Source organism: Pimephales promelas, chromosome 4, assembly GCF_988280905.1.
Source record: "Pimephales promelas chromosome 4, fPimPro1.hap1.1, whole genome shotgun sequence".
NCBI lineage: Eukaryota > Metazoa > Chordata > Actinopteri > Cypriniformes > Leuciscidae > Pimephales > Pimephales promelas.
The window spans coordinates 2,858,756-2,882,812 of NC_142772.1; the positions used below are offsets into that span (position 1 = coordinate 2,858,756).

A 24,057-nucleotide genomic window follows, 5' to 3' on the forward strand; every position below is an offset into this window, starting at 1 on the left:
GCTTTTTGAGGGTGATGAGTGATGACTAGGGGTGTAGCGATACACAAAACTGACAAAATTTTCCCACCGTTTTGACGTCTCGGTTCGGTTTAGAAAGCTAAAATTGCCTTTTTTTTAAAACAGTGGTTTAATGAAAAAATTGTCTTTGTCTTTAAATTAATTCAATTACAATACGTTTCACAAGGATTAAAAAAAAATGTGCTAATGCCGTGAACTATATAGGGAGCCGCATATTACTATAACATTAAACGTTGTAGACTAGACTTTTAACCTAAATTCAGATGCTATTTATATTTTAGATATAATAATAAACACACAACACATGAAAACATGTAAACTGAATTAGAAATTATATTGTATTATAAATAATTATATTTATTATATATTATTATTATGAAATTATAACAAATGCTAAACAAATTCAGTCGAACTTTTTATGTGTAGTTTTGAACTGGAGGGAGATTTATTGTCCTTCAAATAAGTCAACACTACCCCAAATCTCCCTCTTCAAATATTTTCCACTCTCCTCTCTTCACAATGTTTGGATGTCATTGAGACACGGTTCCACAGAGGCCAGAAGTGTCACAGACCCTCATGGGTAGTGGAAAATGTTGAGGTTTCTCCAACTTACTTGTTGACTAAGGGGATTATTTTTAGTTGTTAGAGAAACAACACGTGCACAACTTGTGTATAGTATAAACACGAAATAAAAGCAGCATTTTGTTCAAGATTGTGAAGTTTCAATTAGTTTTTCATTAGATCTGTTTATTTGCCTTGATGGTTGTTCTCTTAAACTTGGATGAAGGCATTTCCTGATAACATCCCAAAGGATTATACAATCGGTTTCTGTTTATGTAGAACTTGGAAGCTGAACAGAATTGAAGTCAAGTCTGATAAACTGTAGTGTCAATCTTTTTTTTTTTTTTTTTTTTTTTTTACCAAAGCATTAAAATTTAATATCAATCTCCATAATGCAACAAAATAGGAGTTGATCAGATTAGTAAAGTCTAAATAAATATAGGCTATATTTTTGTCATTGTTATGTTGAAGTCATCATGCCCTGTGCAGACTCCAAGAATATTCGCCAAGAAGATTTATTAGTCGAAGTGGATGCCCTGATGTCACAATTAGCACTCATTTCCTTTGGCTATAAATTTTTGTAAATTAATAGGGTTTGTTGTTCACACACATTTTTTAAAATTCTATTAATTCATTCACCTTCGTGTCGTTTGAAAGTCCACACATCCAAAATTCTGATGCTTCAAAAAGTTTGGCCGAGCTTATGTTTAAAGATCACCTGTTGTCAATAATTTTATCCCTTAAAGGAGTAGTTCACTTTTCAAAAAACTTTTGCTGATAATTTACTCACCCCCATGTCATCCGAGATGTCCATGTTTCTTCAGTCGAAAAGAAATTTGGTTTTTGATGAAAACATGCCAGCATTTTTCTCCATATAATGGGCTTCAATGGGGACCAAACGGTTCAAGGTCCAAAAGACAGTTTCAGTGCAGCTTCAAAGGGCTTTAAACGACACCAGACGATGAATAAGGGTCTTATCAAGTGAAACGATCGCTCATTTAATAATAAAAAAATAAAAAAAACAAAGTTTAGGTTTTATAAGCTCAAATGTTCGCCTTGCTCTGTTCTGTGATGCGCGTTCATGACTCTCCTGTTCGAACTCGTTCATCAAAATGAACTAATCTTTTTCCGAGTCAATTTGTTCGTTTTGTTCGTTGAATGAACCAAATGACTCAGAAAAAGATTTGTTCATTTGATGACATTTCACAGTTGTTTAGTCACCATCGACTTCCATAGTAGAAGTCAAAAGTTCCAATCGTTCTTCAAAATATCTGAAGACCTGCAGAAGAAAGAAACTCATACTCAGAAACTTGAGGGTGAGTAAATGATGACAGATGTGTCATTTTTGGGTGGAGTATCCCTTTAAAACTTATCTTTGATCAATGGAATGACATTTAAACGTTTTTTTTCCTTGTAAATTTTGTCTTCATGCCTTAAAATAGCTTGAACGTAACTCGACACCCTTGCCTCATTGAGTATACACGGTTCTATGAATATGCAAATGAGCCCCGCCTCCACTCACTCGCTCAGCTCAGAGATCCACTCGCTGATGATCACGTGTTGATCTGATTGGTTACAAGCTCGTTTGTGACGTCAGAAACACCAGATTTCAAACCGTGTTTTTGGATCACTGCAGAAAATACTCAGCAATGCTGTCGACTTATGAATTTACACATGGTTTGTCTTAAAGCGTATTAAAAACACCACATAGACAAATAAACAACATTTAAAAGCTTGTTTTTCACCACAGTGGGACTTGAACATATTTTATGTGCTCTGTGGATGTATGTTGAACAATGTTTATCAGGTCAGCATATAAAGCGATCATGTCTCTTCAGAAGAAAACCACTCAATACTCATGAATGAGATTTATGGTCTCTTTGAACTTTTTGAAGTGCCAAAGTTTTGGTTTGGTATACTTTCAATAGGGTCAGAAATCTCAGATCTTTTTAATTCTTTTAGGTTTTAAATGAAGAACCACATAAGGATGAGTAGCCTAATTGATGCCAGAGTTTTCATTTTTCAGTGAACTAGCCCTTTAAACTTTGGCGTAAGGGAAAAACCCACGTCACATCGCCATCAATCACTGTCACTTATTAAAATCAAATGGCTTTCGCTGAACAGACCTCTGGAAAAAACACTTTCTTTTTCACATCCTGACTGGTGGATAGCAGAGCATCGGTTTAGCTTGTGTTTATATGATCGATGCTGTCATGTGACTTGACAACTGCTGCCTGTGACTGCTCAGGTGCTGGATGAGGTAATGCAGGAAGTTGAATAAGTTTGCGGGAATAGGATGGGAAGTATCAGCCAGGAAAGTCAGGATATGGTTTTCTGAGCAGTTGTATTTCTATGATGCGTTAATGAACGTATTTCTGAGCAGTCTGCTCATGGGGACCAATGATGTAGTTTCCCAAACCTTCCTAGCGCACTGTGCCCCGTCTTCCATTGTTGAGGCAAACAGGTAGCCCCACCCCAAACTTCTGTTTTTTTTGAGTCTTTAACTTAGTCTTTTTTTTTAGCTACAAAGAAAATAAAACTCCACAGAAACATCTCATAGTGATGTTTTTGTTGTTGGAATTGCTTAGGTAATTGTTTTATTCTTTTTGTAATAATATATAGATAATGTATCCATAGATATAACAATGTATCCATTAACCCTTCTTGTAGTTGTTAATTTTCAGTAGCACATCTTTGTTTATTTGAGCCGATTTTTAAAAAAAAAATTGATGGCACACAAATTGGTAAGTCCATCAATTAATTTTTCCTTGGAGTTTCTCATTGTTGTAGCCTGACCCTGAAAATGACCCTTTATCCACCAATCAGATCAGTTTTTAAATAGATATGTGTGATTAGTCACCTACACTCGCCTAAAGGATTATTAGGAACACCTGTTTAATTTCTCATTAATGCAATTATCTAATGAACCAATCACATGGCAGTTGCTTCAATGCATTTAGGGGTCAAGACAATCTCCTGAACTCCAAACTGAATGTCAGAATGGGAAAGAAAGGGGATTTAAGCAGTTTTGAGTGTGGCATGGTTGTTGGTGTCTGAGTATTTCACAATCTGCTCAGTTACTGGGATTTTCACACACAACCATTTCTAGGGTTTACAAAGAATGGTGTGAAAAGGGAAAAACATCCAGTATGCAGCAGTCCTGTGGGCCAAAATGCATTGTTGATGCGAGAGGTCAGAGGTGAATGGGCCGACTGATTCAAGCTGATAGAAGAGCAACTTTGACTGAAATAACCACTCGTTACAACCGAGGTATGCAGACAACACACACAACCTTGAGGCGGATGGGCTACAACAGCAGAAGACCCCATCGGGTACCACTCATCTCCACTACAAATAGGAAAAAGAGGCTACAATTTGCAAGAGCTCACCAAAATTGGAGAAAATGTCGCCTGGTCTGATGAGTCTCGATTTCTGTTTTTGAAGAATCAGAATTTGGCGTAAACAGAATGAGAACATGGATCATCATGCCTTGTTCCCACTGTGCAGGCTGGTGGTGTAATGGTGTGGGGGATGTTTTCTTGGCACACTAGGCCCCTTAGTGCCAACTGGGCATCGTTTAAATGCCACGGCCTACCTGAGCATTGTTTCTGACCATGTCCATCCCTTTATGGCCACCATGTCCCCATCCTCTGATGGCTACTTCCAGCAGGATAATGCACCATGTCACAAAGCTGGAATCATTTCAAATTGGTTTCTTGAACATGACAATGAGTTGACTGTAGTAAAATGGCCCCCACAGTCATCAGATCTCAACCCAATAGAGCATCTTTGGGATGTGGTGGAACTGGAGCTTCGATCCCACAAATCTCCATCAACTGCAAGATGCGATCCTGTCAATATGGGCCAACATTTCTAGAGAATGCTTTCAGCACCTTGTTGAATCAATGCCACGTAGAATTATTAAGGCGAAAGGGGGTCAAACACGGTATGTATGCTGTTCCTAATAATCCTTTAGGTGAGTGTACATAGTCGATTAGCCTGGTCAGTTTAAAAACAAGTTATTTTGTTCAACAACCCTATATTTGGTCAAGTGATCCAAACTATGTATAAATAAAGTTTCAAGAGGGCTTAAATTTGTTTGAAACTTGTGGAAACATCCCTTCTGTTCCCGAAATGTACTTCAAAAAGCTTCTTTTACCTCAAATGTACCACAAATGTCAACGAAACTTGCATGTGTGGTCATTCATTTCATATAGTGCTGAACTATTATTGTAAAAGGGGGCATTAAGTATATTTTCAGAACTTTGCTTTGGAAAAGATAACCCCACATTTAATGACTACCTGAATACCAAAAACACTCGATTGAGACTGTTTGTATAACCTAAATGAACTTGAATTTCCTTTGGAATGTTTTAAGGAAGTAACGTCTAGAAAATGGAAATGTTTATATAGAGTCTCATTGAGATAGTAAGCGGTCCAGGTCATTGCTCATCTTCCTGAATGTGTGTCGCTAATACTCTCATTATCTAGCTCTCCTTCTTTGCCCTTCACCGCTTTCATTTAGCCCACATCACAGACCAGGGGCGGGGTTACAAGGCCTGTGTCCATATATGGGCATACTCACTCTGAGCCTGGAATGAACTGCTGATTCACATCTCTCTCTCTCTCTCTCTCACTGCTTTTTGCATCTATTTCCATCACCAAGATCGATGGAAAATTAAAAGTTTCCATCATTCTTACCTTCGTTTCCCAGGGACAAAGTTTTCCAAAAGAAGTGAAACCCTAGAATTATTGGATTTTCGATTATTAATACTAGGTTTGACTGATAACTGTATTTCTTAGAAACACTTAAACAGTTAATATTGATAAACTCTTTTCCACATGGGGGTGTCACAACCCCCCTCAACTCCCTATATTGATTTCCTTGCGATATGTGCACTAGTGTTGGAATTACTACCAACTACTATGGCTGCATTTACACTGCAGGTCTTGATGCCAAATTCCAATTGGTTGACTATATCCAATTTCTTTTTGACAACCAACTTGCATCTTTTAAAAGTGACCCATATCTGGTATCTGTATTCACGCAATACACTTGGCGAAACAACACAAGACGTATTGACTTGGAAAAACTTAGGTCGAAAAGGAAGTAAAAACAGCGCAATTTGCAATTGACGAATACAAAATGATAATTCATGCTTTTGCTTTCCGCACCATCTTTAAAGGTCAGAAAAACGTTGGGTAAAGGAGTAGTTCACTTTTTAAAAAACTTTTGATGATAATTTACTCGCCCCCATGTCATCCAAGATGTCCACGTCTTTCTTTCTTCAGTCGAAAAGAAATTAAGGTTTTTGATGAAAACATTCCAGGATTTTTCTCCATATAATGGACTTCAATGGGAACCAAACGGTTCAAGGGCTAAAATGAGAGTTTCAGTGAAGCTTCAAAGGGCTTTAAACGACACCAGACGATGAATAAGGGTCTTATCTAGCGAAACGAGCGGTCATTTAAAAAAATAAATACAAAAGTTTAAGTTTTATAAGCTCAAATGCTCACCTTGCTCTGTTCTGTGATGAGCGTTCGTGACTCTCCTGTTCAAACTCGTTCATCAAAATGAACAAATCTTTTTTCGAGTCATGACTCGAAGGGTCCTAGATCAGACCCTTATTCATCGTCTGGTGTCGTTTAAAGGCCTTTGAGGCTGCACTGAAACTCTCATTTGGACCTTGAACCGTTTGGTTCCCATTGAAGTCCATTATATGGAGAAAATCCTGGAATGTTTTCATCAAAAACTTTAATTTCTTTTCGACTGAAGAAAGAAAGACGTGGACATCTTGGATGACATGAGGGTGAGTAAATCATCAGCAAAAGTTTTTTAAAAAGTTAACTACTCCTTTAAAAAGTCATGTGATCACGGTTGGTGTCCACCTGAGTTGACGTCTTTCTCCACGGTCACTTTATCAATGATGTACGGATCACCTTGACAGAGGAATACCCCATTGCTTACATGCCAGACGCAATTCACGTATACGATTCATATCAGATTTATTCCACTTGTGAATGAGGCCTGAAACTAATCTGAGAATCACAAGTTCATGGGTCATATCTGAACTGTGCCACAGGGGATGAAATAATTGGAATTGGGTCACTATTTATTGGGAATAATTGAAAGATGTGTACAGAAGAGCTTCTGTGCTCCTATTGGTCAACGTCACTGAACTTAAAACATGCTAGTCTTTCTGTCGTGACCTCATGAAGCGTCACAGATGCGGCGCCAGTTGTACGAGATGAAACGTTTGATTCTTGCCAAAATCGGGCTGATATCATGCAGTCTGAACCTGGCATAAGTGATATCCAAGCATTTTACCTTTGAGTGACTGGATCATCTATTTATGCATTTGGGAGATGCTTTTATCCAAAGCAACTTGAATAGCATTTACATTCTTATCAGTTTTTGCTTTCCCTGGGAATCGAACCCATGATCTTGGCGTTGCAAAGCGCCAACGCTCTACTGGAAAGCCAATGCTGGTCGTCTCCAAGACATGTTGGATTGCCATTACACCTGTAGCTGCCTCTGTTCACCAGTAATCGGACCACCTGAGAGGATTAAGACCAGATGTGAATGCGCTCATCCTTGCATGATGCTCTGTGTTTCCATCTGTTTCCATAATCAGGGAACACTAACTCGGTATATCTCTGCAGCACGGATGATTTGGCAATACCTAAAGCAAGTGTAATGAATATTTGTACGCTGCTGCTGAACTGCCAAACAGCTGCTTTTGCATCTGTTTCTCCATGCCGTCATCACCTTTCCTTCCAACTTGGTAAAATATTGAAAGAAATTAAAATGAGAGACTAGAATGATGGTACGCCTTCCTACACCAACCTATTTTCTGATTTGGATTCACTACGGCTTAGAGAAGATTAATACAGGGACTTTCTGCGCTATGGTCACAATAATTTTGGTATCAATGCAAACAAGATAATTTTTCAGACTCTGTAACATGATTTACTGTGATTGATTGAATGACAGTCATTTGAATGTCATTTCAAACTAAGACTTTCATCCGTGGAACACAATGAGAGAAAACAACTTGGATTTTCATTGTCTGAGAAATTGATGGATAGCTTTTAAAGGGGTAATTTTTTTTATATTGTTGTCTGAAGTCAACTAATGACGTTCACTTGGTTTTTACATTAAAAAAACATCAAAATCAATAAGTAATTGGCTATTTTCTACCCTAGTTTTGAGCCTAGCTCAAAAACGCTCGGTTTTTATGGGCGTCTCGCACTGAAGACTTGGAAGTAAACGGCCACTGCTGTGAGTGGATAACTGTTTTGCAAATTATAATGAGTTTCACTTTCGATACAGTTTGTCATCACGAGGTGGGCCTATGTTATTTAGCTATGTGTGAAATAGAGCCCGACCGATAAAGGATTTTGAAGGCCGATACCGATACAAATATTTTTGGGTTTTAAAATCCGATATTCCAATATATCGGCCGATTTTTTTATTTATTTATTATTATTTATTTATTTTATTAAATATTGTTGGATTTCACACACGTGTAAAAGAAAAGCTAACTTTTCTGCACAAGATACGTTTGATACTTTTTCTCTGTGTCTAAATATTCACTCCTCGCAAGTATAACTTCATTTTACAATGCAGGGACTGTAACTAGAGATATGCTAGTTATAAATACAGTAATCATTACTTTATTTAGGCAGAAAAAGTTCATTGTGGTTTCCAAGCTCATTAATGTTAACGTTAGCGGTCTTCCACTGATGATAGTGGCGTTAGCTAGCTTTGTGGTTAGCTAGTCTATGATGAGCCATAATTTAGCAAAAGATAACGTCATACTGCAAATTGTAAAACATACATTTTCAATATAACAAGCCAAGGAGAGATGATTGAAGCATGTTTTGTCCATTTTTATTTTATTTTCTAAATATTAATTTGTCGGCCATTATAACTGCCGATACCGATATTTGGGAAAATGCCTAATATCGGCCGATAATATCGGTCTGGCTCTAGTGTGAATGCGCAAATCGGTGGGCGGGGCTAAACCCGCCGTGTTGATGTAGGCGTTGATCTTCTTCTGCGGGGGTGGTGTTTTATCCTCTTTGACGTCATAGTTTTATTGAGCCTGGTGTCAATAAAAGCTTTTATTGGACTATCAAGGACGTTTTCAGTTCTGAAACTTACAGGATATTCTTATAATATGATGATCTCTTAGATATCAAAAGGAAAAGAAAAATTTGATTTCTCGGTTCATCACCCCTTAAAGTTTTACTCTGCAAGATTTCAGGGTTACTTTAGGTATTTGAATTCTAGCTAAACTATCTAAACTAATGACTACGACCACTTAAAGTTAAAGTAGTTTAATATTGAATTTGACCACATAATTTTGTGTTTTCATTGTGACTATTTAATGTTGATTAATATGGTTCTGTTTGTTTAAATTATGAAGTGTTCACAAAATATTTATCTCTCAAAAGCATTGTCATTCTTCACAAAAGGCGTTTAATATAGACGTATTGATAAGACACAGGAAGTCAAATCCACCCAACACACTTGTTTCCTACTGATGATAAACCATTGCCATGAACTCTCTACTGGTGACTTTTTCAACCGGATATACAGTAACATCCTAACAGTGTTGGGAAAGGTCACTTTCTACATGAACTAGTTCAAAGTTCAGTTCATACTTGTTCAGTTCATACTTCAAAAAATGAACTAGTTCATTCATAGTTATTTTTTCCCATATGTTGCAAGCTTTTTTTAATTATTATTATTGCCACAGCCCGTATACAACCACAGACAACAATTACTTTATCAACGGGCAAAGTTTGCACAGAAATATACGATTTTTCCCATCCTCTCCGACCTAGTCATAAAATCCGTTTAAATGATCATACGACACCTCCTTGCTCGCTGCTTTGTCGACGGCGACCGTGGTGCGACACTGAAAGCGTGTGTTGCCAGATTGGGTGTATTAAGTAGGGCTGGGTAATAAATAGCGATTTCTCGATATTAATCGATTCTCATTTTTACGAACCGATATCGATTCTTAAATCTCAAGAATCGATTAGTCATCCTGTTTCATTTGAATGACTGGATCATTGTATCGCGGCTGCGCGCATCCAAAAAATCGCAATAATCTTTGTCCTTTGTTACTATTGATATGAAACAAAGTCTCAATTTTCAAATTACGTCCATTTTCTTTAGAAATTCAAAAACATAAATAAGGTTTTGGCGCTGTGGCGTGAGATCGCTCTGGCGCAGCTCAAGAGAAGCTTAATAATACCAGTTACAGCGCGATAAACATGAATGAGCATCTGAAAGTGTGTTAAAAGATAGAGTACAACTTATCGAAATCCGTATCATGTCACATTGATTCACTCAATCAGCGTTTCAACCGTGGAAAGACGTCAGTTAAACAGCTTGTAATCAATGTATCGTCATATTTACCTCAGAAAACCCACATAAACTCGTTAGTCAGCTAGAAAAAATAACTCTAGAGAGGAGCATTTTGCTAAATATATACACCATATTACATATGCATTATAATCTTAATGTTCTTCAATATTTAATGCATATTTGAATAAATCTGGCAAGTTTTTTATGACAGTCACCATTTAAATGTTTATTTTTCATATAATCTTCTTATTATAAAAATAAATAAAAGTATAATTTAAGTGTTTGTGTAGCTACAAAACAGTTCATTGTTACCTTCATATTAGGCTAATGAAGCCTAGACTCCCATAGTTTACAGCATTAGTTAAGAGATTTGATTTCCTTAAGAAAATTTGCCATTTATTGTAAATGATATCCAAAATAATCAATATCGAATCGAAATCGAATCGAATTGTGAAATTTGTGTCAATACCCAGCCCTAATATTAAGGCCTGTTTAACGCGTTCATGCACAACACTGCACCCAACCACACCCAGACAGTAAGGGATGTCAATTTACAGGAATATTAATAATCGATTTTCATTCAAATTAACGATCAATCAATATTATAATCTTAAACGTTAATACTGCAAAGCGCTGGTGGAGCTCCCCACACTAAAGCAGTGGCTGCAATGGTACACGCATCCTTACCGAACCGAACTTTAAAAGCGAAAGTGAAAAGATGCCCAACCCAACGTTAGCGGTAATACCGGTGTTGACGCAAACTTATATACCAGTGTGAAAACGTCCTCCTTGTGACATCCTTAATTTGGGTAAAGCTTTTCTAGCACATTAAAAGCTACTGTGCATGTGCCGAATTCCTCTGTATACGAAACCTACTGAAGAAAACTACCAACACTGGAATAATTTGAGAACAGCAGCATGCATGTTTCCAACATTGTATTCTGCAAATATGTTATGTAGAGCATTCACAGATCGTACTGATTGGATGCCGTTGCTCCAGAGTGAATATAGAGCCCTTATTATTCTCCCGCTGTACAGATGACCTGCTTTTGTGTCTTCATCATTCCAGGTCATGTTCTCAATTAGTCAAGTCATAGCGCTTTTAACAATATAGATTGTTTTAAAGGAGCTTTACAGTGATAATAGGAAATTACAGTAACAGAGATTGTTTTGCAGCAGCTCTAGACTTAAGTAATCGTCCAATCGTTTGATTGATTGATTTACTTCTGTTGCAAAGATCATTATTAACCGCTAACACGACACCGTTCTAACAGAAAACACCACGTCATTAATAAAATCTAATTCAAGGAGTGTTATATTCAAGTTGTAGCATGCATATCTTAAAATATAATTCAGTTTTTGTCTCGGATCCCTGTGTTTAGAGGATAATGCAAGTAAAAAGTGGCACAGCTTTACCTAAAAATAATATTTGACATATTTTATGCTTGCTTGCTCTGTGTTTCCCCAGCTCGATAAAACTATCGATATAGACGAGCGGCGTCTGATCCGGACAGCGATTCGGGAGCTGCGGCGCTGTGAGATTGAAGAAATGGAGGCGGCGCTAACCAGTAAACGCTTCAGACGTGCCCACCAGCACAGACATGAGGATAAAGAAAACCAGTGCTGGTATGAAGATATTTAATATAATTTGAAATGCAAAAATATGTTTGCGAATTACATTTTGAATCTGAACGTGTTTGCTTGTATTTGCAGTCCTGCTGATTTGACGGCTTCTTTAGACATGCTATCGGGGAAGATTCAGGCTATACATGACATTGAAGAACTTAATGGACTGGTAAGGACATGTGTAAAGACATAAAATGTTTGTTGATGATTCTCTCGTGTTGTTCCTGTCAACATGCTGGGGGTTTCTGGAGATGGTTGATTAGTGTTTTTGCCCTGGATAGCATGTCCTTTAAGTTAGTGTTAGTGTAAAACAAAAGGCTGCTATGGGCCCAATCCAAAGTTTTAGGTTAAAGTTTTATTGCATGTGTAAAATGTATATTGTTCCTAATGAAAGCAATGGAAATTGACTAAAGTATACATTCTGTGAACGCTGTCAAAGAATACATGCGAATTGCATAAAGTTCTCTATATAATGGGGTGTTTTCAGTGAAATGTAAATGTACTCTTACTTTCATTAATGCCCCAATGAGATGCTGGCCTCAAGTTCCAAGAGGTCTAGTCTCTATTAGAGCTTTTTTTAAATGTATTTTTTTTATATAAAGGGACTATGCACAATTTTTAACATAAAATTTAAATTTCCATTTCATATATTGTACCAGATTTAGCCAAAGGCTATTTTTCATCCGTAGTCCCCCGTGATTGTGATCTTTCTGTTTCAAACACTCACTTGATCTCATTCATAAATAACAACGACTCGTCTGTGTCTAGTAAAACTAGGGCTGCCCTCGACGAAAGATTTTTCTAATCGACTAGTAGTCGTTCTTTTAAGTGATTAGTCGCTCGTTTATTATGGCTGTCAAATGATTAATCGCATTCAAAATAAAAGTTTGTGTTTACATAATATATGTGGGTGCACTGTGTATAATTATTTTGTATATATAAATACATACACATGCATGTATATTTAAGAAAAAAAATTATTTATATATAAAATATTTATATTTATAAATAATATAAATTATATATAAATCTATATATACAGTAGTATATACTTGAAAATATTTCTTAAATATAAACAAGCATGTGTGTGTATTTTTTATATATATATATATATATCTTATATATTTTATATATATATTTATATATATTTTATATATGTATATGTGTGTGTGTGTGTGAATATATGTGTATATATATATATATATAGATATATATATATATATATATACATGTATAAAAAATAATTATACACAGTGCACCCACATATATTATGTAAACACAAACTTTTATTTTGGATGCGATTAATCGTTTGACAGCCCTATCGTTTATATAAATAAGCCATAAATCATAATTATAAGCAAATATAATACATGGCCTAATCAGCGCTTAAATGCATGCATAAAGTTTGGCAAAGCACTCCGGCAAACCTAATGATTATGAGTGTGTCGTTAAAAAAACTTTCTTAAAATTTTAATCATTTATTGATAATGATCTCTGTTTATAATTAAGTAACGATTAAGTGACTCGTCATCTCCGCAGCAGCAAGTGGACGCGCCTAGCTGCCTATATGCACGTTTCATATGGATTACATAATCTTAAAATATTTATTTTCCAATTTAATTGGTCTATTTAAAAGTAGACATTTCAAGCTTTCTATATATATTTCTCATGTCTGTGAGGTAGGGATGGGCATTGATTACTCGCATCCAAAATAAAAGTTTGTGTTTACATAATATGTGTGTGTAGTGTGTAATTAATTTGTATATATAAATACCCACACATGCATGTATATATTTAAGAAAAATTTGTTATTAATATATAAAATATATATATAATATTAATTGTGAATAAATATATATAAAATATATACATGCACATATTTCATAAATATATACATGCATGTGTGGGTATTTATATATACAAATGAATTATACACACTACACACACATATATTATGTAAACACAAACTTTTATTTTGGATGTGATTAATCGCGATTAATCTTTGCCCATCCCTACCGTGAGGGAATATACACTGAGTTTCGGTTCGTTTTGTGACGTGACTGAGACCAAGACGGCAGAAAGCGCACCCTGATTGTTTTCATTATTTTACAAAAGCACAATGTTTTGCTGTTTTGTGAGTTTCCGAGATAAAAGTAGACCCTTTACAGTTTGTTTGAGTGTTTTAAATGTAAGTGATCGCTCCAGTGCCTGTATGTCATGCAGTAAGTGCGCTCTCCACACAAACACTTGAATATATACCTAATATTAGCGCACATTTATCTAGGTTAACATTAGATGGAACGGACTTGTAAAAGTTGCTGCTACTAGCATGTTTCAGGTGATAAGCCATTGAGGTCGGTGAATGTCCCTCACCGACTGTGTGAATTCACCACTTTTATTCAGCGATTAATAAAATGTTATTAACGCCAGTCGCACTGCCCTGTTCTTTGCGGTAAATTTTTTTTTTTTTTAAATGATTTAAATATGGTAAATGTGTGTTAAACACAGCTGAGAGTGCTACACTTCATATTGAGGAATCTGTATGAGACCAGTTGCATTGAATTGTTTGAATTTTGTGGAAATGTACTATCCGTCACGTTAACCTAACTACCGTTTTTGTGTCTTGCCCTCTATTTTTCTTTCTTTCTTTCAAGTTGCAAAGCACCAGTGAATATGAAGAGAGAAAACTCATTCGGGCAGCCATTCGCCGGCTGAGAGATGAGGAGATACGAGGTGAGATTGCATCTTAAAGAGCTGGAAAAATATCTCTATACATCTGTGTGTGTGTTTACATTCCTCTGTTCTCATTCATAGGAGCATTAGAGAAGGTTCAGACCGCTGGCCAAAGAACAGAGCGACGACAAAATCCTCAAAGCAGCTTTGACCTGCAGGTGAGTAGATGTGGCGTGGTGTATACGCCAATATCAGGAGCAGTAAATCTCACGGAGAACTCGGCTGACGTTTGTGGCTTAATGTGGAATGAGGAGAGATTAATCTGTAGATGCTCTACTGGGGATTGCTTTGGCCTTTTCAAAAGTTCAGGAATTCAATTATAGTGGGAAATAGGGTCAGGGTTAGGATTATTCTCACACACACACACAGTGTTTCCGCTACATTCATTCTGCCGTACCCACACCTAAAGTCATCCCGCCACGGCTGCAGGTCCGATATTGTGATATTGTTAAGCCCCACTAAAGGCCTATAAAACCATTGCAAAACACTGTAAAGTTTTCACACTATATTCCAAGAATTCTAAAGTCATTTAATAGTAAAATGAAAATTTAAGTTGTTAAGTTAAAGTTAAAGGGATTTTTTTTACTTTGAAATTAATTTTTGGTATGTTTTATCTTACCTCAAGGGCATCCAAGATGTAGGTGTCTTTGTTTCCACAGTATTTTCAATTTTGATATTTTTAGGTCAAACCGTTCTTGTCTGTCACTCATATAATGGAGGTCTATGGTCACCACCTCAAAGAGCATGCACAGAGAAGTCTAAATTAAAGGGTTAGTTCACCCAAAAATGAAAATTAAGTCATTAATTACTCACCCCCATGCTGTACCAACCCCGTAAGACCTTCGTTCGTCTTCGGAACACAAATAAAGATATTTTTGATTAAATTTGAGAGCTGTATAACTACCACATTGGCTCCTAAAGGACTGCCTCTTGACGGCCCAGAAAGTCAATGAAGAAAATGTTTAAATATCCCAAGTGACTACCGTGGCTCAACTATATGTTTATCAAGCGACGCCAATACTTTTTGTGCGAAAAAACAAACAAAAATAACGACTTAATTCGACTATTTCTTTTCTTCCTTGTAGGCCAGAAACGAGATTTCCTTAGATTTCCACGACGCATGCGCGAGAATTGCGATCTGCTTTACACTACTTCAGATCGCAATTCTCGCGCATGCGTTGTGGAAATCTAAGGCAATCTCGTTTCTGGCCTACAAGGAAGAAAAGAAATAGTCGAATAAAGTCGTTATTTTTGTTTGTTTTTTCGCACAAAAAGTATTGGCGTCGCTTGATAAACATATAGTTGAGCCACGGTAGTCACTTGGGATATTTAAACATTTTCTTCATTGACTTTCTGGGCCGTCAAGAGGCAGTCCCTTAGGAGCCAATGTGGTAGTTATACAGCTCTCAAATTTAATCAAAAATATCTTTATTTGTGTTCCGAAGACGAACGAAGGTCTTTTACGGGGTTGGTACAGCATGGGGGTGAGTAATTAATGACTTAATTTTTCATTTTTGGGTGAACTAACCCTTTAAACATGATTTAATGACTCGTAAATGTAAGTACACATTGATGGCCTAAGACACGAAACGAGCGGTTTGTGTGAGAAAACGAACAGCAGTGTTGGGTAAGTTACTCTAAAAAAGTAATTAATTACTAGTTACTAATTACCTCTTTAACAGTGTATGGAAAGGGGCGGGACATTTCCCAAACACGCTCAGAGCCCTCGACCAATCAGAGCACAGTGTGCTTTTCAGAAGGAGGGGCTTCATAGAGACGGGAGCTAAACCGAGCGTTACTGACAGACTGGGAAGAGAGGAGCCGCAACAATATGGGGATAATAATGAATGAACATTCAAAAAACGCGTAATTCCATCAATATTAGGTTATTACAAAAAAAAAACCATTACATCGCACATCATTTTTTTCTGAATATGCAAATATGTGCCTTCTTTTTTTAGCTTTCACTTTCTTTTCATTCCAACCTCCCTGGTCACACGCACACCTTTATTCTTTAATGACTTTAATGTGCTAACAGCAAGATCACTCCGCCGATTGAAATGTGGAGAATGTTAAAAATGTGCTGCTGTCTTTACCTTAATCTACCCGTGTCCCTCTCCACTCCTCCTCCTCCTCATATTTATTTCATTTCTCTATCCTCTCTTCACATGGCTCTTTCTCAGGCATTATCTCAGCGAGACTTTAAAGTAAACATCAGCACGCTTACCTGTGTATCAGTTCATACTTGTCTGTAATATTACCCATATCCAACTGAATGCCTAGTGAAAATAACAGGCAACCAAGTGGAAAGAAAGACACATCTGTATAAGGATCTTCACTTATTGGGTATCATATCTTCATAAACAGCTTTTCAATGAGGAAAAAAGCCTCCTATGGTAATATGGCACAGGTTATTGTCATGTCACAGGATATGTAACAATGAGTTTGCCATCAACGTTTGAAATTTAATGCAAATCTTCCCACCCATCTTCTTTCAGCTGCTGCTCAGGTCAATGGCAACACGCAAAGATTTGCTTAGTGCAAATAATATGCTGTTCGCAAGATCAAAATTACCATTAAATCCAATGTTCTTGTTGTACAACAAGACATGGTTCAAGTGTGTTTCCTCTGTTTTTTATAACATTTTTGAAATATTCATTTATCGGCCATTATAATTGACGATACCGATAGTTTGGAAAATGCCGATATATCGGTCTGGCTCTAATAATACACTGTATTCTAGAGGGCGTTCACGTCTTGTATTCATTACGAGGAAGTTTTAGCAAAGCATAAAAGCTCTGCCACTAGATTTATTTACGCTGAGCTTATAATATTGTTGGAGAAAGGGTGAAGCTGATTGGTTGGTTCTTGTCACATGACCTGCTGTGCACTTGAGATGTTTTTAAACGAGCGCGTCACAAAGCCAGCCCGTTGCGTCGTTCTCTATTGTGCGCTCGCTTGTCACACATCTGATGCGACGTGAATGGCCCTGTAGATCTTCCGTAGATAAACAATTGAAATTAATTTTTGGTGTGTTTTATCTTACCTCAAGGGCATCCAAGATGGTGTCTTTGTTTCCACAGTAGTTTATATTTTGATATTTTTAGGTCAAACCGTTCTTGTCTGTCAGTCATATAATGGAGGTCTATGGTCACCACCTCAAAGAGCATGCACAGAGAAATCCAAATTAAACATGATTTAATGACTCGTAAATGTAAGTACACATTGATGGCCTAAGACGCGAAACGAGCGGTTTGTGTGAGAAAACGAACAGTATTTATATCGTTTTTTACCTCTTCCTGTATCCACAGCCACGTCCAAGTGATCAGAGGGCGCGGGTGCTTCGGTCCGCACATGCAAAAATCAACCTTGTCTGTTGATATATCAAAATTGTCTTCCATTGCAATTTCCTGTATATCTAAATATGTTTAGATCTTCAGGTGAAGAATAACACTTCTGAAATCTGTGTAAACAACGAGTGTTACGTAGTTACAAGAGGTAAAAACAATATAAATACTGTTCGTTTTCTCACACAAACCGCTCGTTTCGTGTCTTAGGCCATCAATGTGTACTTACATTCACGAGTCATTAAATCATGTTTAATTTGGACTTCTCTGTGCATGCTCTTTGAGGTGGTGACCATAGACCTCCATTATATGACTGACAGACAAGAACGGTTTGACCTAAAAATATCAAAATTGAAAATACTGCGGACACCTAAAACATACCAAAAATTCCATCTCTTTAAGTGAGGAAATAGAGTTTTAAAATAATATTATAAAACTAGCTTTGATTTAATACTTTTTGTATATTATATATTTTGTAGATAACAGTAAAAAAGCAGATTTAATTGCTTTTAATTGGCCATATCTTTCATATTTAACAGTGGCAACACAAAAGACAGATTAAATGTGTTCAAAAACAATCCTGAATAGAAGAATGCCATTTTGTTCAATCTTGACATTTACATATCTGCTTTGTATAACGTGTTTTCCTTTTATCCCCGACAATATTACTATTCCTTCATGTTTATCAGCAGAATTCTAGTCTTCTGTGACATGAGGCCTGTGCGTTTGTGCTTTCATGTTTTGTTTGCTTCGTTTTGTCATATCTCAGTTTGACATCTTTTCCTGTGTATAAAGTTTGGCTTTGGGAATCATGCGACTGCAGTGTGGGGGAAGCTGTGAAGGCTGATTTTGACTCTGAAGTTTCAATTTTCATATAGTATATGTATATGAACAAATATAGTATATGAACTTTTAAATTATTATTAGATATAGAAAGTTTATAAAGCTCTGAAAATGAAGTTGTTGTAATAAAAATAGATTCCCTGAATACAAATGATTATTTGGACAGATGGATTTTTATGACACATGAAGGTGCAAAGTTTGAATCTGAGGGGTTCGTGGTGGTGGTTTATCTGTTGACCTGCGATATAATGAGAGGCAAGAGACTTGAGTTAACCAGGATGGGTGGGATGTGGAGAGGAAGAGAGTGGGAGTGGTCAGGAAGAAGGGGGAGTGGCCAGTGTGATTGTGTGTGTGTGTGTGTACGGTAGCCGGAGCTCAGTGACTGAGTGCTGTGTTTTATGTGCCGTACACACGTGTGGATTGAGAGCTTCATACAGGAACTCCAGAAGAAGGTAAATTGCTCTTTAATGAAGGGTTTTATCATGTGCTACTATAAATATTGTGCTGTTGCCATACTTTTCCACTTCATTGTTTTATTAATATGGATTAAATGGCATACATTTTTACATTTCATTAATTCACAGTATTCATAACTTTTTAATTATGAACTACATTTTAAGTGTGTGTGTGTGTGTGTGTGTGTGTGTGTATATATATATATATATATATATATAAATGAAGAGTTCAGATGCAAAAGCCTCTAAATGCCATTTGAAATGTTCTTCTTGAATGATGATTTTTATCAAACTTGTATATTTAAGTTCAGTAATTTCACTTAAATAACAATTAATAGGTAATTATCATTGCCATTTAAGTGAAATCACTGAACTTAAATATACAAGCTTGATAAAAATGATCATTCTAGAAGAAAATTTCAAATGGCACTTAGAGGCTTTTGTCTCTCTTCAACTCTTCATATATATATATATATATATATATATATATATATATACACATGACACACACACATGTGGGGTTGTTAAGATTTCTGCTAATCAAGGGATCATTTATTTGATCAAAAACACAGTAAAATACTAAAGTTGTGAAATATTATTACATTGAACATTCATCTCTATGAATATATTGTGAAATGTAATTTATTCCAGTGATCAAAGCTGAATGTTCAGCATCATTACTCCAGTCTTCAGTGTCACATGATCCTTCAGAAATCACTCTAATATGATGATTTGATGCTCAAGAAACATTTCTGATTATAATCAATGTTAAAAATAGATATGTTTGTTTTTTCAGCATTTATGGATGAATATAAAGTTTAAAAGAACAGCATTAATTCAACTTAATTCATCCTTGCTGAATAACAAAAAAAGGATTGACCCCCAATATTCGAACTGTAGGGTCTATTATATGTAACACAGTGAGCTAAAATATTTCAATAAAATCTAAAAATGCAAATTAAAAATTTCCCTCTAATTGTTTGAGAGCGACAAAGGGAAACTGAGCTGCAGTATTCAGTGAATGTGATCTATGATCTCTTTATGTCATCATTTTACCATGTGTGTGTGTGTGTGTGTGTTGGAGCCAAAATGACGGGCCCTGCTACTGTATTTCACTCATCATGAGTTAAGGGTGTGTGTGGTTCACCAGACTTATCCAGACGCTCATGGAAAATGCTTCACACACACTAGATCTTATGAGGTTTGTGCACTCAGCTACCTCAAAATGGGGCAATTTAGAAGATATAAAGCTTTACGTGGCGAGATAGACGAGAGAAGCAGAGATCTCGTGAGTGTCAGTGGATCTGAAACTTTTGATAAAACTTTCACAAAGGATGGACCACATACACATGCATAGAGGCTTGAAATCAGTGTTCACTCAAAAATCGATTTGCATGAACAACTTTTATTGCACTTTTGGGGACTGGGGCTTTCAAGAGCCTAAAAAAGTACAATAAAAGTTGTTCATGCAACTCGGGCACTATAATCAAAGTGTTTAAAAGCCATTTTCAGTTCTTTATTTTGGGTTGAAATGTCTCTTTAACGGCAACCTTTATCTGAACTTCAGAAAAAGCCATTTCTCATGTGTATTCATGGCGAGCATCTTGTAATTATAGTGTGGAAATATGGATGCGAGTGCTGGGTAAGCAGTGTTTTTTACAGAGAGGAAAATGATGCTTTGCTGTTTGCAAGTAAAATCCGGCAGCTTTACTGTGGGACAAAATGCTAATTTACATATGTTAGGCTTAAATCGTTCTCTCAAGACAGCACGTGACCTCGTGTAATGCCTGATTATTTGTGTTTGTATTGGGCTGCTGATTAACTGCGGTTTGCTCTTTATTGCACCATATAACTGTTAATCCTGTTACAGGAGGTAGACAATCACCGTTAAGCCTAAAGACTGAAAGTCCACAGCATTAGGCTAACAATAAACATCTTAGTCCTTTCAGCCTTATTTACAACTTGCTTACAAACTCAAAGACTTAAAGGTTCAGTCTGGTTCATGTGTTTGAGAGAATTATTTGTGTTTATTTATATTCTTATTATATATAATCTAAAATTCAGCTGCTTAAAATTTGACATCTCACGATTCGGTTAAAAATCAATTAATCAATTTCGTGTCCTGAATTTTATTTCATTTATTGTCCCTGAATCCCCCCCTGTGCCCCCAATTGATTGATATAACTAAACTCATGTTGTTGTATTACTTAACCCTAAAACCGTATTCTGGACAAATGTGGGCAAAATAGTTTTGATTTATTGTTAAAAAATGCTTCCCTTGATCTGAGCGGTACAAGATTTGGCTACTTTTCCTAAGTTTGCCTCCTGAACACACAATTTTTTTTTTTGACTCAATTCTACAAAAACTCCTTAATCTTGTATTTGGGTCAAAAATGGGCACCCATAGAAATGAATGGGAAAAACTGTAATTTAGAGCATTCTAAATAAGACAGCAAAGTCACTTCATCTTTAGGTTTTAGCTCTAAGAACTTATTGGAATGATATTTTAATGTAGTTAACAAATAAAACATAAAAATAAGAATAATTTACATAGAAAATATGGTACTTTTTGAAGTAAATAAATTCAAAAATACCCCCAAATGGATAGACAAAACTTTATCGAAGACAGTGATATAACATTTATAATAAATACAAATTAGGATCACACCTGAGTCCACAATTACAGGATTAAGGGCTATAAAGTGAATACGCTTTGAGGGCTACATCAATTTATAATAGGCTAACTACATATTTTATATTGAACACATCCTGCCATTTCAATTTTTTAGGATGTACACAGTCGTAACCACAATATTATTTTACTGAAGCAAAGTTGAGACTGAGACGCCTGAGAGCGAGTCATTGAATCATCAAGAGATTCGTTCAAAAACGCTGAGTCATTCAGTAATCAATCAAGTGAAGTCTTTATGAGTGAGTCATTGGACACTTTTTCAGGAAAAAAGGTACAAAAGCTGTTACCCTTTCAAAAGCTACGCCTTTGTACTCAAAGAGTGTGTATTAGTCCCTTAAAGGTACATATTGGTACCAAAAGTGTACATATTAGTACTAGGGCAGTCAAACGATTAATCGTGATTAATCGCATCCAAAATAAAAGTTTGTGTTTACATAATATATGTGGGTGCATTGTGTACAATTAATTTATATATATAAATACAAACACATGCTTGTATATATTTAAGAAATAATTTCATGTATATACTGTATATAGATTTATATATAATTTATATTAAATATAAATATAAATATTTAATATATAAATAATATTTTTTTCTTAAATTTACATGCATGTGTGTGTATTTATTTATATATAAATATATATACAAAATAATTATACACAGTGCACCCACATATATTATGTAAACACAAACTTTTATTTTGGATGTGATTAATCGCGATTAATCGTTTGACAGTCCTAATTAGTACTTAAATGGTACATATGAAAACTTTTTTTTTAAAGGAGATACCATCCCAGTGACAGCTTTTGTACCTTTTTTTCAGAGTGTGAATCATTCATTCAAGAGTTTAAAGAAAAAACTATGAATTAAATATACTGTTTTGTATAGCTGTTTACTAACCGATTAGTTGTTCTGTCTTGCAAATCGGTTCTGATGGTTGAATATCTATTGAACTGCAATTTTGTGTTTTGGCTACATTTATCTCGCTGTCCTAGTCAGTATGATTTGGTCATTTGAATGGAGCTTCATTAGAAAATGAATTTGTTTATATTTTGCAGGGCGGACAGGATAACATCAAGGCAGAAGAGCTCATCAGCCAATCAGAGAGAGTTGAGAACCACAGAGAAGGCAAGTTAAATCACACAAAACAATCACCTAATCATCGTTTAATATCGCTAAAAATGTATAGAAACTATGGCTGTTCAGCGCCCGTAGAGATATAAAGCTCATTTATGTCTGCCAAAGACACTTTCATCCCCCCTACCAGGTCAACCCTATATTTAGACACACTGTCTGTTGAAGTAAAACTCCTTTCCTGTGACCCTGACATTTGTGGTGTTAGTGGTCCTTACTCAGCTGCTCAACCCAGTCATTTTGGCCAGGGTGAGAGCAGGGCCAAGCAGAGACGGCCTTAATGAGTGCAGGAATTAGACATTTTGAGAAGCCACTGTTTGTTCTTCAGATGGAGACAAAGGAAGTTTGGGGTTTGGACAGGACAGGGAAGAGACTGAGGGAGGAGACGGGCTTTTGTCTTGCAAGTGTTTTGACGTTTTGCGTCACATTTTGAGTTGATGACATTTAGAAATCAGATAAAGGTAGACTGTCTTAGTTTTTGCTGCTTTATCCAAAAAGAATATCGTCTGGCATTTCCCTTAGACAATAGTACTGATAGTGACTGTGGTATTTCAGGCTTTTAATTAAAAGTAGGTTAAATTGGTATAATCTTCTTAAAGGAGTTGTTCACTTTTAAAAAAACTTTTGCTGATAATTTACTCACCCCCATGTCATCTAAGATGTCCATGTCTTTCTTTCTTCAGTCGGAAAGAAATTAAGGTTTTTGATGAAAACATTCCAGGATTTTCTCCATATAATGGACTTCAATGGGGTCCAAACGGTTCAAGGTGCAAACGAGAGTTTCAGTGCAGCTTCAAATGGATTTAAACGACACCAGACGATGAATAAGGGTCTTATCTAGCGAAATGATCGCTCATTTAAAAAAATAAATTAAAAAGTTTAAGTTTTATAAGCTCAAATGCTCGCCTTGCTCTGTTCTGTGATGCGCGTTCGTGACTCTCCCGTTCAAACTCGTTCATCAAAATGAACGAATCTTTTTTCGAGTCATTTTTTAAATGGCCGATCGTTTCGCTTGATAAGACCCTTATTCATCGTCTGGTGTCGTTTAAAGCCCTTTGAAGCTGCACTGAAACTCTCATTTGGACCTTGAACCGTTTGGACCCCATTGAAGTCCATTATATGGAGAAAATCATGGAATGTTTTCATCAAAAACCATAATTTCTTTTCGACTGAAGAAAGAAAGACGTGGACATCTTGGATGACATGGGGGTGAGAAAATGATCAGTTTATGAGATAAAAAATGATGTAAAATCATAATTATG

At 36.1% G+C, this 24,057-nt stretch overlaps 1 protein-coding gene across 6 annotated transcripts in view; it reads left to right on the forward strand.

Moving 5' to 3' along the window:
• smtnb (smoothelin b) overlaps positions 1–24,057 on the forward strand; it is an 82,443-nt gene that overhangs the window by 5,112 nt on the left and 53,274 nt on the right. For 5 of the 6 annotated variants that reach the window (XM_039662123.2, XM_039662121.2, XM_039662124.2 and 2 more), the window contains exons 2-6: positions 11,430–11,587; positions 11,675–11,756; positions 14,242–14,320; positions 14,402–14,478; positions 22,720–22,789. In XM_039662123.2, the coding sequence (XP_039518057.2) occupies positions 11,430–11,587; positions 11,675–11,756; positions 14,242–14,320; positions 14,402–14,478; positions 22,720–22,789 (466 nt within the window). Of the gene's footprint in view, positions 1–11,429; positions 11,588–11,674; positions 11,757–14,241; positions 14,321–14,401; positions 14,479–18,917; positions 18,963–22,719; positions 22,790–24,057 lie in introns of those variants that run through there. The other variant, XM_039662125.2, reaches the window with a different exon arrangement.